This window comes from Maniola hyperantus, chromosome 6 (assembly GCF_902806685.2).
Source record: "Maniola hyperantus chromosome 6, iAphHyp1.2, whole genome shotgun sequence".
NCBI lineage: Eukaryota > Metazoa > Arthropoda > Insecta > Lepidoptera > Nymphalidae > Maniola > Maniola hyperantus.
Window position 1 is genome coordinate 9637735 of NC_048541.1, and position 23986 is coordinate 9661720.

Sequence of the window (23986 nt, forward strand, 5' to 3'; positions counted from 1 at the left end):
TTTACGGACTTTTCATATAAACTTCCATCCCCCATTTAACCCACTTAGAAGTGGAATTTCAAAAAATTCTTAGTGGATACCTGCTCTTTACAAAGAACACACCCTCCGAATTTCATGTCTCTAGGACCAGCGGTTTAGGCTGTGCGTTGATATATATATGTCAGTCAGTCAGTCAGGGCTTTGAATCTTATAAGATTATTTAAAGCTAATATAAATAATTTTTTTGAATCTGAATGAACCATACGTAGTACTAGTAGTACATCCAAATTATTTGGAATGAACCAATAAACCACAGATAACATTCACTCAAACCTACGTTCATACTAATCGTAGACTGAATAAAAAAGCGAGACTAAAGTACACAACCGCGACTGAGATAGCGATAGCCCAACGATGAATAACACGACAATTACCATTGTTTAGTAGTCAATATTTGTATTAACCGATCAACAACATTTGTATTAACCTTTTTTATGTGAAAACAAGTAAATAACTAATGAGAAATACAATGATGCCACGTATTCTCAAAGTTTGTGTTGCAACTAAAGTTGTATTCCTTGAAAAAAATCGGTTACACGATAAGGGACAAAAAATAGGTTAGCTGCGTCTCTGTTTATCACATTAGTAACTTTATCTGTGTTCCTTTTTTAGTGGGAATGAGAAAGCAAGAGTTCCTTTGTCTAGATTTTTTACTCCGTCTACGATACTAATGTTTTTAAAAAACATGGTAAAGGCTACCTATCTCTGCTATGGATAAAATTGGAACCACTGGAATTAACATTCCTGTCTGATACTATCTCTATGGTCTCATCTGAGCCTTGTCTAATATACAGTGCGACAAGGCTCTTTTGGCACTTGAATGACATTGACAGGGGAGCGCTGTTGGTGAACAAAGGCTTAGAATATTCAAACAAGAACAAAGGGACTCTTGACGGCAACGTTAGTTCCGATTTTAGCCACGCGCCAACATAGCCCTGTCGCACTGTATAGCGCTGTTGCTATTAGCGGCGCCAAAATGGCGAAAAATCAGGTCCAGCGTGGAATGTCAGTAGAGGTCTATATGGCATCAGATCTTGGTTTTTAACCGACTTCAAAAAAGGAGGAGGTTCTCAATTCGTCGGAATCTTTTTTTTTAAATAATGAAACAGGTTTGTTTTCATAGAATACTTTAATTTTCTTGCACACAGCCTCTATAGAGAACATGGTTAACAGATAAAAAGAAGCCTGAAATTAAATAACAATTACATTACAGCGACAAGTTACTTTTAATTTGTACGTTATTCATCTCTATGGGTTAAGTCGCTGCTTTGACGATAAAGTAAAGAGAAAAATCTCGAAAATCAGCATAGCAAGTGTAGCAGAATCATATAAAAATTTCAGCACAACTAATACTATTCAGTACCTTTGTATTAAGCATAAATATGACAATTTAGTTGATTTCATATTCAGATAAAAGTTAGCTCTTGACTGCTATCTCATCTGGTGGTAAGTGATGATGCAGTCTAAGATGGAAGCGGGCTAACCCGGAAGGGGTATGGCAGTTTTTATTAAACCTTTGGTTTCTACACGGCATCGTACCGGAACGCTAAATCGCTTGGCGGCACGGCTGTGCCGGTCGCGTGGTAACTAGCCACGGCTGACGGCACCAGACCAGCCAGACCAAAAATTTAGAAATTATAAAACTCCAAACCACTGCCAGGAATCGAACCCGGGACCTCCCACTAATAAGACTCCAGTGCTTACCACTGCGCCAGGGAGGTCGTCAAACGAATATTAATATAATTATTAAATAAAAACAGGTAATGATTAAAAAAATGACTTGTATTCCATATTAGTCCCATTAGAGGGCAAATATGCCAGTGTGCACATCTCCTGTACTTAAATTATCACGAGGACGAGGCACTCGCGACGCGCTGCGTTGCCCGGAGGCGCTCCGCGGCTCTCCGAGCGCCGCGTCGCTTCAGCCACTTGCGTGACACAATCTATACAAGAATCTAGAATTAACGTAACTTACAATAATCGCATTATATATCATACATCTAAATTCAAGTAACTTATTTTTTATTCAGTTTCATGTTTTATTATTTTACTTTTTTTTTATCCTTTTTTAAATTTGTTTTTTATACCATAATCTCTTGTTTGTTGTTACCACAGCGCGTTGTTGCCGGTGAAATTTGCCTTCCACAAATGATTTAGTCCGTCATTAAAAGCACTCGTAAATTACTCCACGTTGTCCGGTTTGCGAGCGTACTGGTGGGGCCGTGGCGCGCGGGGAGCGCCGCGAGCGCCGCGCGGGCCGCCTCTGCCGCGGCTCTTGAACCCGCCCTGGTAGCCCGCGTCGTTGTATCGCTCGCGGCCGCCGTTCTCGTTGTGGTGCGAGTCGCCCGTGTCGCCGTTGCCGTAGTAGGCGTCGTTCCCACCTCTATTCTGATAGCCGTCTTTGCCGTGTCTGCTCTGATAGTTGTCACTATACTGCCGGTATCCATCCTTGTTTGATCTGTTTTGATACTCGCCATGCCGTCCGTGGTAGTTGTCGTTGTTCTGCCTGTTCTGGAAGGATCCGCGACCGCGGAAGCCGTTCGACGATCCCCGGCCGCCGCCGCGGTATCTCCGGAACCGGTTCTGTCCGTCGCCCTGGCCTTGGGTCTTACGGTCCCCGTCGTCACGTTCGGGGCTTCTGCTCTCTTTCGAGTTCTCCTCGATTACATCTTCGACGGGCGTGGGAAGCTTCCTTTCTTCGGGCTGAATCTGAATCTGTTGCTCGACATGGATCGGCTGGGGGATGGGCTGGGGCGGCACGTGCACGTGCGGCAGCGGCGCGGCGAGGGGCACCGGGTACACCGCCGGCTCGGGGTGCGGCGGGAAGTGCGGCTGGGGCGGCATCGGGATCGTGCCCGGCTCGGGCACGCGGCCGCCGGGCAGTACATAGTGCTGGTTGGTGAACGTCTGCGTGGGGATGGGCGCCGGGGAGCCCTGCTGGTTCAAGATGGGGGGAGGTTGAGGGGTGCCGACAGGACTGTCGATTTCAGACTCCTGGAGAAAGAAGAAGTTCTGCGAGCCGATGACTTCCGCGATGGGTCTCTGCTGCGGGTACTGCTGCGCGAAGTAGGCGTGCTCCACCTCCTGCAGGGTGATGGGCGGCAACGGACGCAGTGGGTAGGCGGGCGCAGGTAGGCCTGCGGGCGCGGGCGGCGCGGGCAGCGGCGCGGGCGCGTACGCGGGCGCCACCTCGGGCTCGGGAGGCGCGGGCGCGGGCTCGGGTTCGGGCTCCTCCTCCGGCACGGGGCACTCCTCGGGCTCCGCAGCGACCTCCACTTCCAGAGATTTATCAAAGTAACCACATTCGTGAACCGCGTTTATAATTTCCTTAATATGAGCATAGGTTGTTCCCAAAAACTCCTTTGGTTTGCCATCGATAATAGCGTACAAGTGTTCTGCTGCTTTTACTGTGTAAGAAAGGAACCCGGGCTGCCCCTCTTCATTTACATCATGTTTAGGGGTCACTTCTGGGTACCTGGAAAACAGTTAATTAGCACATTATAATTGAACAATAAAGAATATTAGGGCAGCCTATGAGATAGATAATCAGTACCCTTATTATAAATGCGAAAGTGTGTTTGTTTGTTGGTTTGTCCTTCAATCACGTCGCAACGGTGCAACGGATTGACGTGATTTTTTGCATGGGTATAGATAAAGACGTGTCTCTTCAATTCCACACGACATTGGCGAAGTAAATAGCGCCCGTTTGGTGCAGCCGCGCGCCATATAATAAAATTGAATTGGATAGATAAAGACCTGGAGAGTGACATAGGCTACTTTTTATCCCGGAAAATCAAAGAGGTCCCACGGGATTTTAAAAACCTAATTCCACGAGGACGAAGTCGCGGGCATCAGCTAGTAATTAATAAAGCTACTTTCAAATCAATAAAAAGTGTACAATGGTACCCAATTTGAATAAACGATTTGACTTTTGACTTGACTATCTACTGTGCGACAAGGCTATCTTGGCGCGTGGCGAAAATCGGAACTAACGTTGCCGTCAAGTGTCCCCTTTGTTCTTGTTTGAATATTCTAAGCCTTCGTTCTCCAACAGCGCCCCCCTGTCAAGGTCATCCAAGTGCCAAGAGAGCCTTGTCGCACTGTATGTTTTTATGTATAAAAGAATGTGTTAAAATTAGGAAGTGTCTAGGTAACCACAAACAAACATTTGATTTTAATAACTAAACAGCCACAAGTTATTGTATTAAAAATTGAACCTTATTGGTGTGCATAATTTAAAAGCTTTAAACTTGTGGCTGGATATTCAACTTTATTTCTTAATGCAAACTGATGTATGCTACAGGTCACTTAATTTAAAAAATCCTGTTGTGTTATTTATTTTTAACTAACGACCCGCCCTGGTTTCGCATGGGTGCAGTGTAGATACTAATGTGGTGTCAGTAAGATTTCAATTTTTCCTAGGGATCTCTAATTTTTTGAGACTTAAACTATACCTATAAACCTTCCTCTTGAATCACTTTATCTATTGGTGAAAACCGTATTAAAATCCGTTGCGTAGTTTAAAAGATCTACGCGTTCATACACACATACATACATATTACATACAGACAGCGGGAAGCGACTTTATTTTATACTATGATGACAGAAAACTCGTTCCATATAGCCCCTTCATTCAGCTCACCTTGTCGACCTTCGTTTGGCAAAGGAGGTCGCCGGCTCGCCATCTCCCTTCATCACCCTCATAGTCTCACTTCAATCAGGATGTCCTTTGCGAGCTTCTGGCTTTGTACTTTACAAAAAACACTCTAGAGGCAGGACAGACAAGAATATGTGGAGTCAGAGTGATAAGATTTCATCCTGGGCTACTTATTTCGGAGGAACAAATTTTAAATGCTAACAGAAAATTGTGGCTGGATGTTTTTTTATTAAAGAAGGACCGCTTGTGACCGTCTAGACACTTCCTTAAAACTATCAAAACAACATATTTACTTGCTTCAATACTCACAAATCATCCAAAATTTTCAGATCATCTTCTGTCAGTTTGGCGGCCCCATTAGATCCATTGAGAAAGTCTTCCCTCGCCTCCGCGTTTCCCATTTGCATGAGACAATCCAAGACAAGCAGTACTTCACGTATTTTATTTGTCTCTGCTGTGTAGCGTACCCATGCATCCTAAGAAAATAATAAAACTTTTTTTTTTTATGTATTAAAGTGTGGTCCAAAAAGGAGTGTATATTTTTGTATTCAACGCGTTTTTTTCTATGAAATCTAACCGATTTTCACAATTATTTTTAACTGACTTTCTTTATAAAGGTTGTACTGTCAGGTTGGTACCATGTAAGTTTGGTGAAGATTTGATGAACAGTTTCGGAAATAGAGGATGGAACTCCTCAATGGGTAACAGCATAATATATCGATTTTATTCCATAACTCCATCAAATTTGAACCGATTTTCACAATTTCTTTTTCTTTACAAAGGTTGTACTGTCAGGTTAATACCATGTAAGTTTGGTAAAGATTTGTTGAACATTTTTGGAAATAGAGAAGAGAACTCCTCAACGGGTAACAGCAAATCGACCAGTCGCGATCAGTATAATAGCTTAGTAAAAGTAGACTTAAGAGTCTACTTTTTACTAAGCTGTTATACTATTTATTTATTAAGCAATTATATATTATCTTATTATGCTATGTATTCTGGTTAAGACCATATTTACATAGCATATAGCTTACAATACATTTTCATTTCTTCCCTATTATTCACTTCCACACGCTACTTGTCTTGCGCCGCCGCTGGATCCAGCAGCCCCCTGCGACTCGTCATTTTATGTGCACCTAGTGAGGGGCCTGACAACCCTGTGCTTACCGGTGTGAAGTTAAATTACCTATGCTTTATTAAAATTATGAATGACTAGACTAGATGGTGCCCGCGACTTCGCCCGTGTAGATTTAGGTTTTTAAAATCCCGTGCAAGCTATCTTTGTAGCAAATTTCATCAAAATCGGTTGAACGGATGGGTCTTGAAAAGCTAGCAGACAGACAGACACACTTTCGCATTTATAATATTAGTCTGGATATAGTTCCCGGCAGTTAAATAGTCGCGTCTGACGTAAGATGCAAGTGCGAGCTCGCTCAGGTTTTGTTCGACGCGCTTGTGTACTTTGCACGAATGTAGCACTCGCACTAATGCAGATGGTGAATGCGGTAAGCGGCGCTTCGCGCGGGCCGGTATGTTCTGCTCCCTCACGTCGCACGCCCCAACGATGCCTAAAAAATGCTATCGCGAACGACTATTTGATTCGCACAGACTATACCATTGTTTTACCTTTTTAGCTTGCTTCTTGGCGTCTCGCTCGGCCACAGTTGCTACTGTCACGACTTGCTTGAACATGTCGCGAGCAAATTCCAATGTCTGAACGACTTCATCATACTTTGCTACAGCAACCTTCTGATCACCATTCAGCTCTTTACCAGCTTTTTGCAAGTCTCGGTAAGATGTTAGTTTGCTCTGTAAAAACGCAAATTGTTAAATTTTTTGCTGTTGTATAGAAGCAGGCGTTACTTTGCGGAAGTCCGTGATATACAATGAACCAAAAGCTTAATTTGCTGTAATCCGCTGAAACAGGTTGAATCTGTATGGATTACAGCAAATTAAGCTTTTGGTTCATTGTAAATTTTTTGCTGTAAACATAAGTCAGATAGTAGTAGCTAGTGGTCCTTTAATTTAGGTTTTAAACAATATTTAACTAAAATAATTTGAGGCCTAGTAGCTAAATCTCTGTTGCTCTGTTGTTCTGTTGTTTGAAAATCCATTCATACTTGCATTTCATTACATTAATTTTGTAATTATTATTGTAATTATTGATTTGCAGTTTACTATTGCACAATATTTACATAATATTTACTATTACTCATTTTTAAATTATATTGGGTATTTATAATAAGTATAGATTTCTAGATTGTAGAACGGTTTTAAGGCATCATTAGCTAAATATAACCACAACATTACATAGGTAGGTAAGTGTACAAATTACATTAGAATGTATCTTAATGTTAAAGAGAGAGCCAGCGTGTGCAAGACCTTCCTTATTTTATAAAAGCTGAAAGTTTCTCTGTGTGTTGTCCACAACAATGACAGGAACGTTTGTTTGTTATGGTGGATGTGGGAAATAACAGGTAATAAAGGTACAGGTAATAAAGGTGTAAGAAATCTTGCGTCAAAGTATAAAGTCTAATTTTTGAATATTTTCTTCAGAGTAGTATTAGGAGTGGCATTAGATTGGCACCTGCAAGGCCAAAGAAAGCATAGACGGCCAAAACAAATGTGGCATACTATTGAGTACCATTGAGGCAAAAAAGATTGGCCTCACTTGGAGTGTGTCAATAAGTCGTCTAACAGATGATTGATGATTTTTTTGATGATGTAGGTATGTAGGTAATGTATGTAATTTTTTTACACATGGGTATATTATAATATCATTTTTGATGAATAACATGAAACACTTGTAGAGTTGCTTACAACAATTTAAGCAAATAATTGACTTTTATATTATAAATTAACAATAACTGTACATCATTGTTTTGTATTTCGTTAGGTATCTGTTTATTTTATAAGAACTACTTTTTAAAGCACTTAAATCATAACCAGAAACAGATAATAGAAGTTACAAATTAAGCGGCTTTGTAGTATTCATGTAAAACCTTTAAGGACAAAATATTTATTTATTATAGGTAGGTAGGTATTAGGCTACCTACCTAATAAGAAACTAGAAATGGATGTGATACTGAACCATGCACTAGGGTGTAATGCGAATATATTAGTATTTACAAGTTGTGTTTCTTTATGTAGGAACTAGGAAGACTTGCTTGTTTCAGCGAATTTTAGGCGTCACGATTTGGTAGCAAAAATTACTGGAGCACATGTGTAAAAATGGCGTCAACGGAAAACCTCATATTTATTTACATGCTCTCGATTGGAAATTAGCTTAGCGTCCAATCTTTTTGAACATAAAATTATAGTTCTTGTATGCAAAAATTTCGAGTCCACCTATTAAATAACAAAAATAAGAGATCAAAATAGCATACAAAACGTTTGTTGATGCCGAGTGCATCGTACAATAAGAACCATTAAATTGTACTTACCTTTCTTTTCTCCAAGTTGCGAATTTTGTGTTCAATAATAGTCATAACTTGTCGGATTGGTGAATTATCCGATGCTTCCGAAGAAGCTGGTTTTTCAGACTTCGCATTCGCTGCAGAAGGCATCCTTCACAGGCAACAACTTCTTCTGGATTGGTATGGAGTATGGACTAAGTTGGTAGAAGGTAGTGAATAGACGATAGACGAAATGTGTTATATTCTCTTTGGTATATCAAAACTAGGGGCCCTACCGCGCTTGTTTGACAGCTACAATGTCACGATCGCAATCATCTCTGATTGGTTAATGCTCGCTCACTATTGGCCACAATGCATTGTTGCAACAAGAATCGCACAAATTCAGCCAATCAGAACAATTGAGATTGTAATAATTATTGATGCATGTTTTAGACCATTTCATCTAAGCTTAAAATAACCTATAGAAGTAGCCCTACTGTGACTCTTAGTCTTAGAGCGAGCATTTAGGCTCTTATTAGAACGTGACAAAAAGATTATTTTCTGTCCTAACCGTGGCCACTTTTTTGTTTGTCAAGATGTAATTGTACGTAAGATCTTGACAAACAATGTGAAGTGAGGTTATGTTGACTCAAGTATTTCAAGGAAATAATTGATTTGTTTTTGAAGTTATTGTGCAATGGGGGGTTATATTATACTAGACTACAATAGCCAAAGCGAACATAAAATAGAAGGAATAACATATTTTCACAAGTAAGTACCTACCTCTGCCTGAGCGAGAGGGATTGAGGAGGCCACGATAGTTGCATATCTGTAAGTGTATGTCTGTGATTGCACTAGATAAACTACCAAGCTCAAAAGGGCTAGATTTCAGAGCAGTAAAATCAGTTTAAAAAAACTAGTATGTATACAGTATAGCAAAGAGAATAAATAATCACTACGTCTGTATTTGGTCTGTGTTGTGTAGTTTAATACAAAAGAAAAACATTTGTACGAAATTAAATCTCGTTTTTATGTTTTGAGCCATAGTTTTGAGCTATTGAATTTTTTGAAGTGATGAGTGATATTGATTAAATCAAGTTATTAAAAAGAAATATTATTGTGTTAGAAATGCAGCGATTTTCGAAGGTACTTGCGGTGTTTGCATATAACTTAACCTATAAATTATCGCAACTTTGCGGGTTCAAGTGAAAATACATCAAAGTACATAATGTAAACTTTTTTCTTTACAGGGAGTCTCTCATGTTCGACAGTTTGTACAAACTGGGAAGTTGTTACACACAACTGTTGCCAAGTATGACGCACAAAATACAGAAAAAAGTAAAATATGTTCAGTTACAGTTTTTTTAAATAAAATACTTGTCATAAAATGTAATTTTTGGTAAAAGTACCTATGATGATATTATTTTCCAGCAATTAATCAAGTAACATTATTGGGAAGAGTCGGAGCTGATCCCCAAAAACGAGGCTCTGAAGAACACCCAGTCATAAATTTTCCACTTGCAACGCACTTTAGTTACAAATATGAGTCTGGTGATATGCTTCAGAGAACAGACTGGCACAGAGTCAGCGTCTTCCGCCCAGGTTTGCGCGACACTGTCTACAAGTATCTTAAAAAAGGTCAACGAGTGTATGTCACTGGCAAGCTGTCTTATGGTGAAATCAAATTAGATGATGGCCAGGTTAGAACAGCATCTACTGTGATAGCAGATGATATTATTTTCTTTCAAAGTCAGCCGCCAAATGCATAGACAGGTAGGTATTCTAATAATATTATGCTATGCTGAATATAGAAATGTGTATTAATGTTTAAGAGTATCATTAGTATATTGTCTGATTTTTGTCCATAATATTATGTAAAAAAGAACAGCTTTTGAGATGCTTTTAAGTATTAGAATACATTTTAGTATTTGGAAAATACTTTTAAGGTAATATGTACCTCTTAAAAATAAGCTTGTAGGTAAATTTGCTACATAGTTTATAAGATAAAATAAATGTAATTCAAATTATTATTAAAAACTATGTTTTTTTAACCACTCTATATATTTTGATTAACAAAATATGTATAAATATATTGAAGGCTTCATAGCATAAGGGTGTATAGAGTAGATTAAAGTGCAGTATTACACAAGGACAAAAAGGTAAATAAATTCAAAAGTAGCTGACATAATGTAAGGTTGATATTTTGACCATGTAGCTAAAAGTTATGGAGCTTGTTTTTAGGGTTTCGTAGCCGAATGGCAAAAAACGGAACCCTCCGTCCGTATGTCACAGCCTCTTTTTTCCGAAACTAGAAGAGCTATACTGTTGAAACTTGGTGAGTAGATGTATTCTGTGAACCGCATTAAGATTTTTACACATAAATTGAAAAAAAAAACAATGAATTTTGGGGTTCCCCATTAATTATGGGGAACCCCAAAATTCATTAAAAATTAAAAAAAAAATTAGTTCTAATTGAACTAAAAATTTTTTTCATTAAACCCATACGTGTGGGGTATTTATGGATAGGTCTTCAAAAATGATATTGAGGTTTCTTATATAATTTTTTTCTAAACTGAATAGTTTGCGCGAGAGACACTTCAAAAGTAAAATGTGTGTCCCCCCATGTAACTTCTAAAATAACAGAATGATAAAACTAAAAAAAATATATGATGTACATTACCATGCAAACTTACACCGAAAATTGGTTTGAACGAGATCTAGTAAGTAGTTTTTGATTTATCGTGCAAAATACGATTGTACTACGGAACCCTCAGTGCGCGAGTCTGATTCGCACTTGGCCGGTTTTGTTCTATCTATTGTCAGCAAGAAAGGAGAAATAGCAGTTTTTGCATAATGCATTCTTATGTTATGAAGCAGTCATATTGTTTACCTCAATACCTACCTTAATTGTTTGCGAGCTTTTCTGAATGCTAAATCACAGTAATTAATTTGATTGCTATAAAGTTGGCAGTAATATGATTTGTAGTTAGTAGTTGCTTAAATAGTATAATATACCCACTACAAATAGCATTTAATGCAAATCAAAGTATTAATTTAAAACTTCTTCATCTTCGAGATGATGTCACATGCTAGAGAAGAAATAACCATCAACTAATCAGGTTGGTATTTTTTCAACTAAATGTCAGTAGACACTAGACAATTCTACTCATCTAATCCTATTTAACCAGTAGGGCGATTGTCTAAAATCTGCATCAATCTTTATTACAATCTCAATTATTGTTCTGATTGGCTGAATTTGTGTGATTCTTGTTGCAACAATGCATGTAGCCAATAGTGAGCGAGCGTTAACCAATCAGAGATGATTGCGATCGTGGCATTGTAGCTGTCATGCTCCCGCAATCGCGCAGCAGATTATGAAGCCAAGAGCCTATAGGAATGAACATAGAATTGGCAAAAGCTGAAAGTTGGTAGGTAGATCTGTGTACATAGTAAACTCGACCTGCCAGCTGGTTCACAATTTTTGAAAAGTGGATCTGTTGATTTTATGAAATACTCCCTCCTATAAACCTAGAGACTCCTAAACTACCAACTCAGTGAGGCTAATTCTGTTGTATACAATGGGGCTGATTCTCGTGTACATACAATCTCTAAACCAACCTAAATTAACAGGTCTAAATCTAGTGCTATCCTTTTCCGCGAGCAACATTATGAAAGGGATACAGTGGCGTGCACAGGAGTTCAAGCCAGGGTATGCATTTAGGTATGAACTTATTTAGCGGCAGGTTAAAATGAAAAATAAGCATTGATTAATTACAATGAGGGTACGCAATGCGTTTATGCCTCTATGAGCTGCACGCCACTGAAGGGATAGCAGTAGATTAAACCCAGTAGATCAGTAGAATATCCTATTTTGTGGCCGGTGGCGGAATGGTTGGCGCGAATATAAGTTTTGTCAAAACCCTCGAGATATTTTTTTCCGATATATAATATATCTAATACAACTCGGCGAGGACTATTGTCGCGGCAGGCGACATTCTGTGACCGCAAATTTTAAAAATCACCAAACATCCAAACATTCTTTGTTTTCATTCAAATTTCTTTGGTTCTTCTCAGTAGGAAAGGCATTCCGAACCAGTGGTAGATGCACTTGACTATTCAAACGTTCTTTTAAAAGTTTATTTTAATAAAAATATTTCTGAGAATGCTCAAGTGACTATGGAACTTAGTTTGAGCGATATCAACAGACTAGTTATCACGTGATCAAAAATATACTTACGTGAAGAAAATATATCTGTAAATATAAAAGAAGTCGCGACCATAAGCTAGTCTAAATATATAAAAGGAAAAGCTGACTGACTGAGCTATCAACGCACAGGTCAAACTACTGGACGGATCGGGCTGAAATTTGGCGTGCAGATAGCTATTAGGTATGTCGTGGACAGCCGTTAAGAAAAGATTTTTGAAAATTCAACCCGGGTGTAGGCTTTGGCCGTGGCTAGTTACCACCCTACCGGCAAAATTGGACTGTCAAACAATTTTCAGGTCAGTCCGCTCCCATCTGATTGCATCATCTTCATCACTTACCACGAGATGAGATCACAATTCGCAGTCATAACTTGTATCTGAATAAAAAAGATACTGCGTACTAGTATTTATCTAACATTACGGAGTATTATTAATCTAAAATAATTATAGTCTTATTAATTTATCGTAGGTACGTCTACAGTCTACTCGCGTAGAAATTGGTAGCCCTGATTATTCAGTCAGCAGCAGGGACCCAGCAGTTTGGCGCTATTCTTAGTTACTGATTAATTAATTATTATAGTCTACTCTCACATCCCACAAAACGTCCCAGCAGAGAAATCCGAGAGACGCGGACGGACAAAAATTCTTTCAAAAATGTTACCAGAATTTATTGGTTTTTGAACGGTCTCTAGCTGGCAATTCAGATTTCTTCAAAAGTAGGTACCAGGTAGGTATTTATTTCTACTGATTTATCGATCTATTGCTCAATCAGTGGGGTAGACAGTGCTGTTAAAAGGAATGGAAGCAATGGATCGGAAAGTGTAGGGAAAACAATTCTGAATTATGATTTCCGTAGGTATTGGAAATGATGAGAGATGTAGATCGTACTCAAATGGCGTCATTATAAGTAGGAGTTAGGTGTGGGGGAAAAAATCAAATAACATTACTTCCATTTATTTTAAGTTATAAATCTGACACAATATTTTAATATTTATTTTTATTGTGTACAAGTTGGAAATCGTGGCTGATGCCAAATAGAAATTATTGTAAAAATACAAACTCAGTTGTAATAACTCTTACTGATAGGTACCTAGGTACTTTGATAAAGCTCCACATTTTGTTTGACAAATCATACATACACTCTTTTGGTTCACTTAATCTAACTTCTTATCTTATATTTACAAACGCAATAATTTTTCTCTCTATTACATTATTTATCTATATTGTTAAAAGAGATCACAGAAAATTGTAGCTGGAAATCATTGAGTAAAAGCCCTAGCATATTCTACAAGACTACCACTTCATACTTTTTATCACAGTGGATTTTTTGATTGATTTCAAGGCATTGTTTTAGGTAGGTTAATTAATTTATTGTCTTTTAAATATTTATATTTATATAATAATAATTTGTGGGACAAGTTGACACCAAAATATTTTAGTAAATTTGATTTGATAGACTCTCTAATTAATTATCATGTTCATATAATGTTGTGTGGTAGTTTTAAGTTTGCTTCACATGCTACAATCGAAACGTTTTTAATAAAATTAATGGAAGACAATAAAGTTTCATGTGATATTCATTCATAACTTTTATCTCTCAGCTATTTAGCAAAAAATAAACGAAAATAAACATAGGAATAACTAATAATTAAATTAACAAAAATGCATTTTGGGCGCGTACATGAGAACGCTGCGCAGCTGTTGATATCGGCAACCTCTTTTAAATTGCAATTTGCAACTGCTAAATTTCAGTCCAGTCTTAAATGGTCCATTGCACAAAATATTAATATAGTTTAACACAAATAAACTTTAGTCCCCTTTGCTATCTACTTAAATGTAATTGACACTATTAGATAAAAATCACTTGGCACAAAGGCATCATTTAGGTCCATATCCTACCCTGTTCAACTCCAAAAGCTACACTAAATATGTCAAAGTGCTCTCAGTGATTTACCTCATCTAATTCTCATATAATATTTTACATTCTATTAGGAGGAAGACTCAAACATCTGAGAGAAATTTGACTAGAACTAAGCCGTTGGAGTAGTTTGTCGCACAATTAATGTTTATTAACACCACATCACATTAGAAGTGTACATGTGTCTGTAATAATCATTGTTCACATTTTTCACTTTTTAAATTTAGAGCACATTGTTCGGAATTGTATTCTGCGTCTCTTTTCATCATCATAATACTATCGCCAATGAGGGCACTGATGCGGTGTTTGTCGTGCGGCGCGGAGGCGTCGGGCCACGTTCGCTTCCGCCACTGTTCACACGTATTTATGCTCAAGTCAGTCGGCATATCTTCATCTATGTTATCTTCTTCACAACGTTCTTCTTTCATTTCTGTCTTAACAGGCTGTTGCGTATGGCCCATTTGTTGTCTCAAAAGTGAAATATTCTTTATATTCTTCAGTTCTGTTGGGTTCCTGAGAAACCTGTAAAAATTGAACAAAAATTTACAATAGGTTCTTAATATTTATTAGGTATACAAATGTATATTTAGTGAATATACTATGATTACTTACTGGTAACAATGTCGTTCGCCTTGAACTTTTCGCAATATATTGACACGGTAATAATATCGCAGAGCACGTGACATCTTGTCATAATTCATCGAAAGATGATTTTTCTGAATACCCCAAAGCTTGGCAAGTCCAGCTGGGTCTACAATCTTGAACACACCAGTTTCTCTGTTTTTCCAAGCAATATAATTAGTGTATCTTTGCGTAGGATCATTTAACAACTGTTGCAAGAAATCCCACAAGAGTCTTCCATCTAAAAGCAAAAAAAGCAATGATTAGAGGATATGCTATTTGTAAGTGAATGAGATACGATATATAACGTTGTTATTGTGTAAAATATCTTACTTGTATTAGATTCAGGCATATCGTTCGGAAAGAATTCTCTATGCTGAACTCTGTAGTGCGTATGTTGTGGAACAACGTGCGTTTGTGGTGCAGGGCTGTTCTGAGCAATTTCCTTTGGAGAACGAGGAGCTTGCGAGAATTGGGCTTCTTCATCAGAATCTGACTGATTACTTCCCGAGCTAGCTTGAGCATTTATTGGTACTGGAGGAGCGTAAGCTGGGGCATAGGACATAGATTCTCCCCTTTGCGGACTCCCCGAACTATCTACTGACGGTGCCGGACTTAATGTCACAGAGTTAGGTTGCGCAGCCGCAGCGACGGCTCCGTGAAAGTGGTGGAATCCGTCGACAGTCCACGTGGGGGTTGGTGGGTGAGAATGTGGCGATGGGGGATACGGAGCAGCGCGTGCTGTTGGAGTTACAGGCGAAGATGGCATTCGTCCGAGTAAACATGCATCGCGAACTAACATCTGAAGGACATTGTGCAAGACGTCTCCGGCTCCAGGGCACCTCTCGCCTAAGTCTGTTTTGGTTAACAGGCATAAGGCTTTACCTGCAAAGAAAAATAAATCAATGTATTATTGCCACAAAGTATTAAAAAGACATTTAATGTGATTTCAAAATCTATACTACACTACATACCATTCATCTGGAAAAGATCCACGTCAAATTTTGGTAAATCGAATTCTCTCTCGCACCATTTTAGGAATACGATGACATCTTCACGTGTCCACAGTCTTGGTTCTGGAGGTAGACCAGCAGGCAACTGGGCTTTTGTATCGCCAAGAGGTGACGGTGGCGGTGGTGCCCAAGGTAAAGGGTACCGCCATAAAAGCTCAGTCGGGCTGAATGGTAGCGGTAATCGCTCCATACTGGGCCCAGACGGCAATTGAAGGCTAACAACTTTCATCACGACGATCTGGAAAGATTAAAAATGAATTTTCTTATTATTGAAGTCCTTTCTTTTCATGACATAAAAAGTAGGCAATGATTCTAATTTGAAAATGTCTAACTTGTGACGTATGTTTATCAAAACTTCTACTCGTCAACAGGTGGCGCTAATATATCCACCAAATTGATAAATATTTATCATTTTATGGTTTATAGTTAACCAGATCAGTTCCTAGCTCTTATCGCTTTGTCGAAGATTACGTAAACAATATTATGAAATATTGATATTACTATATTAATAATAATTTATTATACAATTATTACATTTTATATGTGTGCAATCAGCTACTATGCATTATTTATTGGCAGTATTGTATTAATTGAGGGTTTTCATTTTCTCGCGTAAATTGTGCTTTAATTTATAACTGGCGTTTTTGGAAGATTTTTTTTATCTTTTTGCTAGAAGTCGGCAGGTTCCTACCTACCTACCTATATTAAATGCTTAAGTTGTTTGTAAAACTAAGTTTTAAACATATTAATTAGGTATATATTTTTCACCAGATTAAGTAAATTACTTATATCAATAATTTTAATGATAGTGTTTTAACCTACACTTTAATGATATTGCTAAATAATTTTAAATACATATCAAAATTTCCTATATCCTGCCGGTTACGAAATGTTTGATATATTAAGTAAATACATTAAAAAAATTACTTAAAATTAAAGAGGACAATTTGCTGTTAGATTTTTACTGCTCAACCGCTTTAGGTACCGGTTCTCGAAATTTAGCAAAGATATAGCTTTCATCGTATAGGAATTTAATATTTATGTCCCGGTATAACAAAAAAATAGCTAGTAAGAAGTTAAATTAAAATTATTGTTGTTTAGTCATAATATATTGGGGAAGAAATTATTTTATATGTTAACTTTTAGTTATTTTATATATGTCGCTTTACAACTATTTTATCATGGTTAAACTTGTACTTTTGCAATGTTGGGGTCGTATTTGTTATTGTCTGAATTGATCAGGGGAAAGTCGCCCATGAAAAATGATGCACGTGCATGATATCTGTTTTAGGGGAGAAATATTGCAGAGCGGATTTTCAGAATATAATTTAAGTAGGTATTATCCTGTTTTTGTGATGCACATAATTATAACCTGTAAACATAAAACAGTTCCGGATAATATATATTTTTGTACATATTCGCTGATGTCGTCTGTTCGGATTCTGTATCTAAGTAGTCACCGTAGGCCTTATCGGGCGGGGTCGGAAATGCGTGAGTTCGAGATAGCGCGGCTTGCCGCTCGCGATAAGCACCGCTACTCACCGGCTGAGCTGATCCGGAACTTGCAGTATCGTTAAAAATCCTTTAAGGTGTATACAGAAACTTGCAAATTCAGCACATATGCATTGTCACAGCACTAGAAACACAGTATCCGATCTTTAAAGCACCAGGCACACGCGAAGCAGCGGCGGTCCCTCCAAACGTGTCGTGTTACGGCACGCCGTAAACCAGCAGCGTATCTGAGGGATCGAGCTCGCAGACAAGCGTCGCGGGCAACTCTCTGACGCGGACTGACGATGCGGTGGCGGCGCGGGCGGACGGACGCGCGCCTGCCGTCCCCCGTCCCTCGCCTCCTCCGCCTCCACGCCTCACATAATATAGCGGAGAATGAGATAAAACTTCGGGACCCCGTTTGAGAATAGTCCCATTTTTAATGCAGCGTAATATTAAAGTCATCTAAGTTTCTGTAAGCGGAGCTGTATTTTTACGATTAATATATAAACTAAAATAACCTAAAATCTTATCAAATTCAACGTACCTACCTATAAGTATAGCTAGGTATTTCCAGTTGTACTGATAGTGGTTTGGAGACTGCGTGAGCCTAGTGCATGCGGAAGTGTAGGTTGTCGTAATTCTTTCAGCGAAGCTTGTTTTTTAATAATTTTGTAACACCTAGGTCCTAGGTACCTATTACCTACCTATTTCCTTGTTTGCAAATGCTTTGATGAGAACCTAATCTTACTTACCTATTAGGTATTGTCTCTGTTCTTCCGGGTATTCGTTTTCGCTTTTAAATAAAAGATTTTTCAAATATTAAGTAGATCCTAACCTAAAGACATAGAAAAGAAAAACATTGGGCACCTTACAGGTATGTTTATGGAAGACGATCAATATTACATTGGACCTTGGAGTCCTTGGTAAAAGGTGTGCAGTTGTTGATCGTTGATCTGTTCTTGCTATTACCTAGCACAGGAAACGTCTGCGTTGTTGGTTATAAGTTTCCTGGTAGTGTGGGTATGAGACAATATGAACGTGAACCGGTTTGTGCTGAGTTTATTAAATGTCTGCATAAATTTATGAATGTCTTCCTGAACAATTCTATGCTAAATATAATTAATTCGCTAGGTTCTGCTGATTTGCACATTTGGACCCATTTTATAAAACTTATGTAGAACTTAATCAAAACTATTGTTTTGGGTATGCGGATACAAGACATTTAGATGTTCCTGTTTTATATTAATAAAGATTTGACTCTTTATTTGTCCTGGCTACCTTCCCACTACCGGTTTGTACAGAAATATTCGGCAGCCAAGGCGGAAGTGGCCTCGGAATCTTTACCTGTTGCTCCCTTCGCCCGCATGCCCTCTATACCCTCTCTTTTACTCATACATATCTTGCCATAAGTAAAAGCTATACGGCAATGGTCTGTCGTAGAGTAAGTTCATGTAGAGTAATTTGGAGAATAAAACATTTGATGTTTGGCCGTTCGTGTGCTTAATCGTGACCGTGACCGCAGATCTTGCCTATAGGTAGGTACCTACTTTCTTTGTCCAGTTACGACTTACGATCTTGTATCGATAGTTACGTAAACATTTTACTCGACGACGACCGCGGCGGTCTAACTGAGAAACTTTGGGAAACAGAATGTAATGCTAAGAAATATTTTACCAACAGGTCTGAGATTTTTTAACCAATTTACGGGATTGTTGTTTGTTTTTTTGCCTAAGAATGCCCTATCTACTGACAATTGGATGTCATAAGGTAACCCACTAAACTAAGTATAATCTAAGTTAGGTAGGTACCCGTCCAAATTAACGAGTAGGTAGTGACTAGTGCTAGTGAGTACCAATATAAGTAGACAGTAGGTATTTAGGTAAAGTACCTAACTGATTGCGTCTATATATGGGACTATAGTTCATCACAAACGGGACATGATTATTAAATTATTAATATCTTTAAGATATCTGGAGGTATCTATCTGTTCGTATAGGTTATACCTAGGTACCTATCTAACAATATAGATCTCCATAGAAATCAATGGAAATGTGCACACGGTTACCTTATACCTACTACCTATGTTTATTATTTTTATCGTTGAATATCTGCAGATATTTTAGGTTCTAACCAAAGCCTTCGCTTTTTAGTACATAGGTAATGCAGCAACAAGTAAATCAAATTCAAAATCAGATCAGAATGTGGGTAAATCCAATAGCAAACATAGGTACATATACGCGAACACATTTTCTGTAGAAAAAGATGTAGGTAGGTAGCCCGTACACCGTCTGATCTAATTGCTAAATCTTCTATTAGGTTTTTCAATAATCCCGTGGGAAATTTTTTGAATTTTCGGGATAAAGAGTAGCCTATATCCGTCCGCGAGATGCAAGGATCATCCACGTGGATTCAGGTTTTTAAAAATGCCGTGGGAACTCTTTAATTTTCCGGGACAAAAAGTATCTAGCCTGTCCGTACCTGTGCCGGTACTTGTCAAAATAGGTTTAACAGATGGACGGTGAAAAGCTAGCAGACAGACAGACACACTTTTGCATGTATAATACATACCTAATATTAGGATGGATTATTTTCCCCATATTACCTATGTGATGAACATTATCTATAAAAACTAGCAAAAAAAATCACGTTTGTTGTATGGGAGCCCCCTTAAATATTTATTTTATTCTATTTTTTTAGTATTTGTTGTTATAGCGATTAGCGGCAACAGAAATATATCATCTGTGAAAATTTCAAATGTCTTACTATCACGGTTCATTAAATACGTAGCCAGGTGACAGACGGACGGACAGCGGAGTCTTAGTAATAGGGCCCCGTTTTACCTTTTGGGTACCTACGGAACCCTAAAAACTTTACGATTTGGTAAAAATGCCAAGATCAATTTAATACTCTGAAAGAAAGAAAAAACATCGGTTTTAAGAAAAAAGGGTTTGTAATTTGTTTGTTAGACTTTTTCAATTTAAAAATCAGTTAAAGGAAATTGTAATTCATCAGTATAGTAGGTTATCGTCTGGTCGGAGGTGGCCCGTTTGGAATGCGACGAGCGGTTGGGGCCGAATCTCCACACATGCGGAAGTGCCCGAAATAAGTTCATTGCGTGAGCATTTATGTTTGGCTACCGTACTAAATTATATTTAACATTTGTACGTGTGATATCCAATTTTTAAAAACTAAGATGTTTTGTATTCCTTTATTTTGATTGTATATTGTGTGTTCTAGTAGAAAGACCAGACGAATTTCTGATTTCTTTTTTCGAATTTCTAACCTAACATTGGGAAGTGGTCATAACGGACTGAAACGAACCAAATTATGGACCTACGTAAATAAGTCGTGAGGACGTCAAAAAAATCACATTTAAAAACAGCGCCATGTTGCTTTTTAAAGTTCCGTACCTCAAAAGAATAAACGGAACCCTTATAGGATCACTTTGTTGTCTGTCTGACTGTCTGTCAAGAAACCTACAGGGTACATCCCGTTGACCAGAATCATGAAATTTGGCAGGTAGGTAGCAGTGGCGTGCAGCTCATAGAAGCATAAACACACTGCTTACCCTTATTGTAATAAATCAATGCTTACTTTTCATTATAACCTGCCGTAAAACAAGTTCATACCTAAATGCATACCCTGGCTTGAACTCCTGTGCACGCCACTGGTAGGTAGGTCTTATAGCAGACATAAGGGGAAAATCTGGAAACCGTGAATTTAGGGTTACATCACACAAAAAAGATTAAATTGTGGTCATGAACTAAAAATTTGTATTTCAAATTTTCGCAGTAAGATAACTATATAAAGGGGGGTATCATACGAAAGGGCATCTGTGCATTCTAAAACAGATTTTTATTCATTTTTATACATTATAGTTTTTGAATTAATGTGCAAAATGTCGAAAAAATACGACTGTACTACGGAACCCTCGGTGCGCGAGCCTGAATTGCACTTGGCCGGTTTTTTTATTGCAAAAATCTATAGCCAGTGTCACTCAGCATGATGTAAGGCTTCTAACTATACCCCATACATCCAAATCTGTTCAGGCATTCAGAAGTTGTGGTGGAATAAAGAAACTCCTATAAGAAACATGGACCCTGAAAACATTACATTCCTTTACCTCAGTATCAAGGTATGTATCTATAAAATAGTTTCGATCCTGTGAGCTGTCAGACAAATTAATGGAAATCTTTTCCCGTTGTTAATAAACAAAACTACCTTTAAAATTAAGTAATTTACAAGAATAGATTTAAACACTTCTAAAACTTTTTAATCAAATAGATTTTTACAAATTGCTTTTGAATTTACCACTGGTACGGAATGATTTCTTACCACTGCGAACCAGCAACAAGATGCCTACTATCGGCTTTGCTTTTTTGTTGCTTTAAAAAAATATCTAAATACAATATTTAACGCTAGTTGCTCGTACCTACTCACTAGTCACTACTGACCATCACTGCCAGCACGGTTGAAATGTGTCAAAGAATTTAATTCTGAGGAAATGGAAGACATGAAGTACAGTTCACAGCGGAAATTAAGACACGCGAAAAAGGAAATTAACATCGGTCTACGGGGACCGGAACACGAGGGTCAGGGAACGAATCTCTGTTTCACTTCCGGCCATGTCCGCACGGAAAACGGAAAAGGAACCGGTACTACGGACGTGTAGACCCTCCTTTCGCTTCGCTTATATTTTATATGTACATATTATTTTATGTTAAAAATAGGTTTTAATCTTAATGTATTTTGTGTACATTCGTGTACCTACCCCTGCTAATATTATGAATGCGAAGGTGTGTTTGTTTGTTGGTTTGTCCTTAATCACGACGGACGATTCCTAGTTCCTATCGATGTAGTTCCACGATTATACTTATCAGGTAGGTAGGTTCCGTAGGTACCTACCATACTACCAGATATTCCTAACAATATTCTTTTTAATCTTTTTAACTTGCATGTCCGGCCGCCTTCCGGTTTGAAAAAATCTTGGTTTTTTAACCGACTTCAAAAAAGGAGGAGGTTCTCAATTCGTGGGAATCTTTGTATTTTTATGAAAGAAAGAAAGAATATAGTAGGTATAGGTAGGTATATATAGGAACGATTTGGAAAATTCTTTGTTTGAAAGGGTAGATATACTTCCTAAGTAGTCCATATAAAGATGAAGATCTGATGAACATCTTCGAAGATAGATAATGGAACACCTCGACGGATAAGGGTGAAAATTTTAATACATGGGACCGCTAAAAATTCAGAAATATATTTTTTTCCAAAATAGAATTGACTTCAATACCTAACCACAATCACTAAAAATTAAAATTATTTTTTAGTTATTGTGGTTACGTATTGAATTGGGGGTTTTTTTTGTAATTTTTTATTATTTGTTGTTATAACGGCAATTGAAATTTCAACTTTTACCTTTCAACCAACAAACTGACTAACCAAAAGATTTTCGACCGCTACTCTATAGAATAGGTACGTCCAACCGTGCGAAGGAAAGGCTAAGTCAGCAATTAGTGCATAAACTTTAAACGATAAATTCAAAAATGTTTAAAAATAAGGGAACTGACTCCTAAACTCAGAAGCAAGAAATCGCGAACATAAGTAGATTCCTACGGTACATACTGTATGGAGAACCTCCTTTATTAAAGTCGATTAATCCTTTAAAGTTTCAGACACTGAAGAAATTAATTTAAATCCAATGTTACCAATATGACGAGGAGACATAAAGGAATGTTCTATATAATTTTATTAAAAGAAAGGGTAAGGGTATTTTTTAATGCGTAGGTAGATCAAATTAATGAAAAATATGTTATTCCCTGCTTAGTGGAAAACTAGGAAATCAACATATACTGACGGAAGTCTAGGCCGGATGCCCCTACATTTGAAATTGCAATCGTATGGAAATGGCGGCGCTTCCTGTGTGCTGACCCGAATCACGCGGGGTTTTACTACAAGTAATATAATAGGTATTTACTTGCGACTATAAATAAAATTAATTAAATTCCTACTATCTACGTCACAATATGTTACTCATTAGAAATACAATTTAAATTAATTAAATACCTACCTCGTTACAATGTTAAAGAAGATACTGCTGAATTCACGGAAAAAACAAGCTACTAAGTATTAAGTACCTAATGAAGGAAAATCAGACAGGTTTTCCAGAATTTCAATTTTAATAAACTTATACTTAAAAAATTTCTAGATTCTAGAGATATTATCATAATAGTCAACCGATTGTCTACTGCTTGATATACCTACTTAGGTTATAGGGACTCCCTTTTTAACTGATTCGACAGTGATTTTAAGCTTATTTCGTGGTTTAACGACTTGTCGAAACAACATCCAAATCGGCCAAGTGTAGGGTTGGGTTCCGTGGTCACAGTCCTCGAAAAACAGATATAACTCCTTAACCTGTGAACCCTACTTAGCCATGATAGTTTTCCTTTAAAATTGATTATAAATATACTACTGCTGTGAATTTTTTCACGTTCCTAAAGTACTACCATTTGGCTGATAGACACACACACACACACACACACACTAACACACTAAGTAATAAAAATTAGCACTTTAAAACATCATATTTTACGGAACGGATCTAGAAATCGAAAATGATGTTCCCACACCCACAGTATTTTTA

The 23986-nt window shown here is 37.7% G+C and overlaps 3 protein-coding genes across 3 annotated transcripts; 1 reads left to right on the forward strand and 2 right to left on the reverse strand.

Moving 5' to 3' along the window:
- Window positions 1-1803: 1803 nt before the first annotated feature.
- On the reverse strand, window positions 1804-8323 carry Capr (caprin family member). The gene is made up of 4 exons (XM_034969268.2): window positions 8140-8323; window positions 6323-6505; window positions 5006-5172; window positions 1804-3514 (listed from the first exon to the last, which is right to left on the reverse strand). Exons 1-4 carry the CDS (start codon window positions 8260-8262, stop codon window positions 2221-2223), a joined length of 1767 nt encoding a protein of 588 aa, XP_034825159.1. The 5' UTR covers window positions 8263-8323; the 3' UTR covers window positions 1804-2220.
- A 716-nt stretch (window positions 8324-9039) lies between these two features.
- On the forward strand, window positions 9040-9897 carry mtSSB (mitochondrial single stranded DNA-binding protein). Its single transcript, XM_034969269.2, has 3 exons — window positions 9040-9237; window positions 9342-9429; window positions 9523-9897. The coding sequence occupies exons 1-3, from the start codon at window positions 9220-9222 to the stop codon at window positions 9858-9860; spliced, it is 444 nt and encodes a 147-aa protein (XP_034825160.1). The 5' UTR covers window positions 9040-9219; the 3' UTR covers window positions 9861-9897.
- A 3338-nt stretch (window positions 9898-13235) lies between these two features.
- Window positions 13236-17564, reverse strand: aop (anterior open). Its single transcript, XM_034969229.2, has 5 exons — window positions 17392-17564; window positions 15811-16087; window positions 15170-15721; window positions 14828-15077; window positions 13236-14737 (listed from the first exon to the last, which is right to left on the reverse strand). The coding sequence occupies exons 2-5, from the start codon at window positions 16076-16078 to the stop codon at window positions 14410-14412; spliced, it is 1398 nt and encodes a 465-aa protein (XP_034825120.1). The 5' UTR covers window positions 16079-16087; window positions 17392-17564; the 3' UTR covers window positions 13236-14409.
- Between the last annotated feature and the right edge of the window lie 6422 nt (window positions 17565-23986).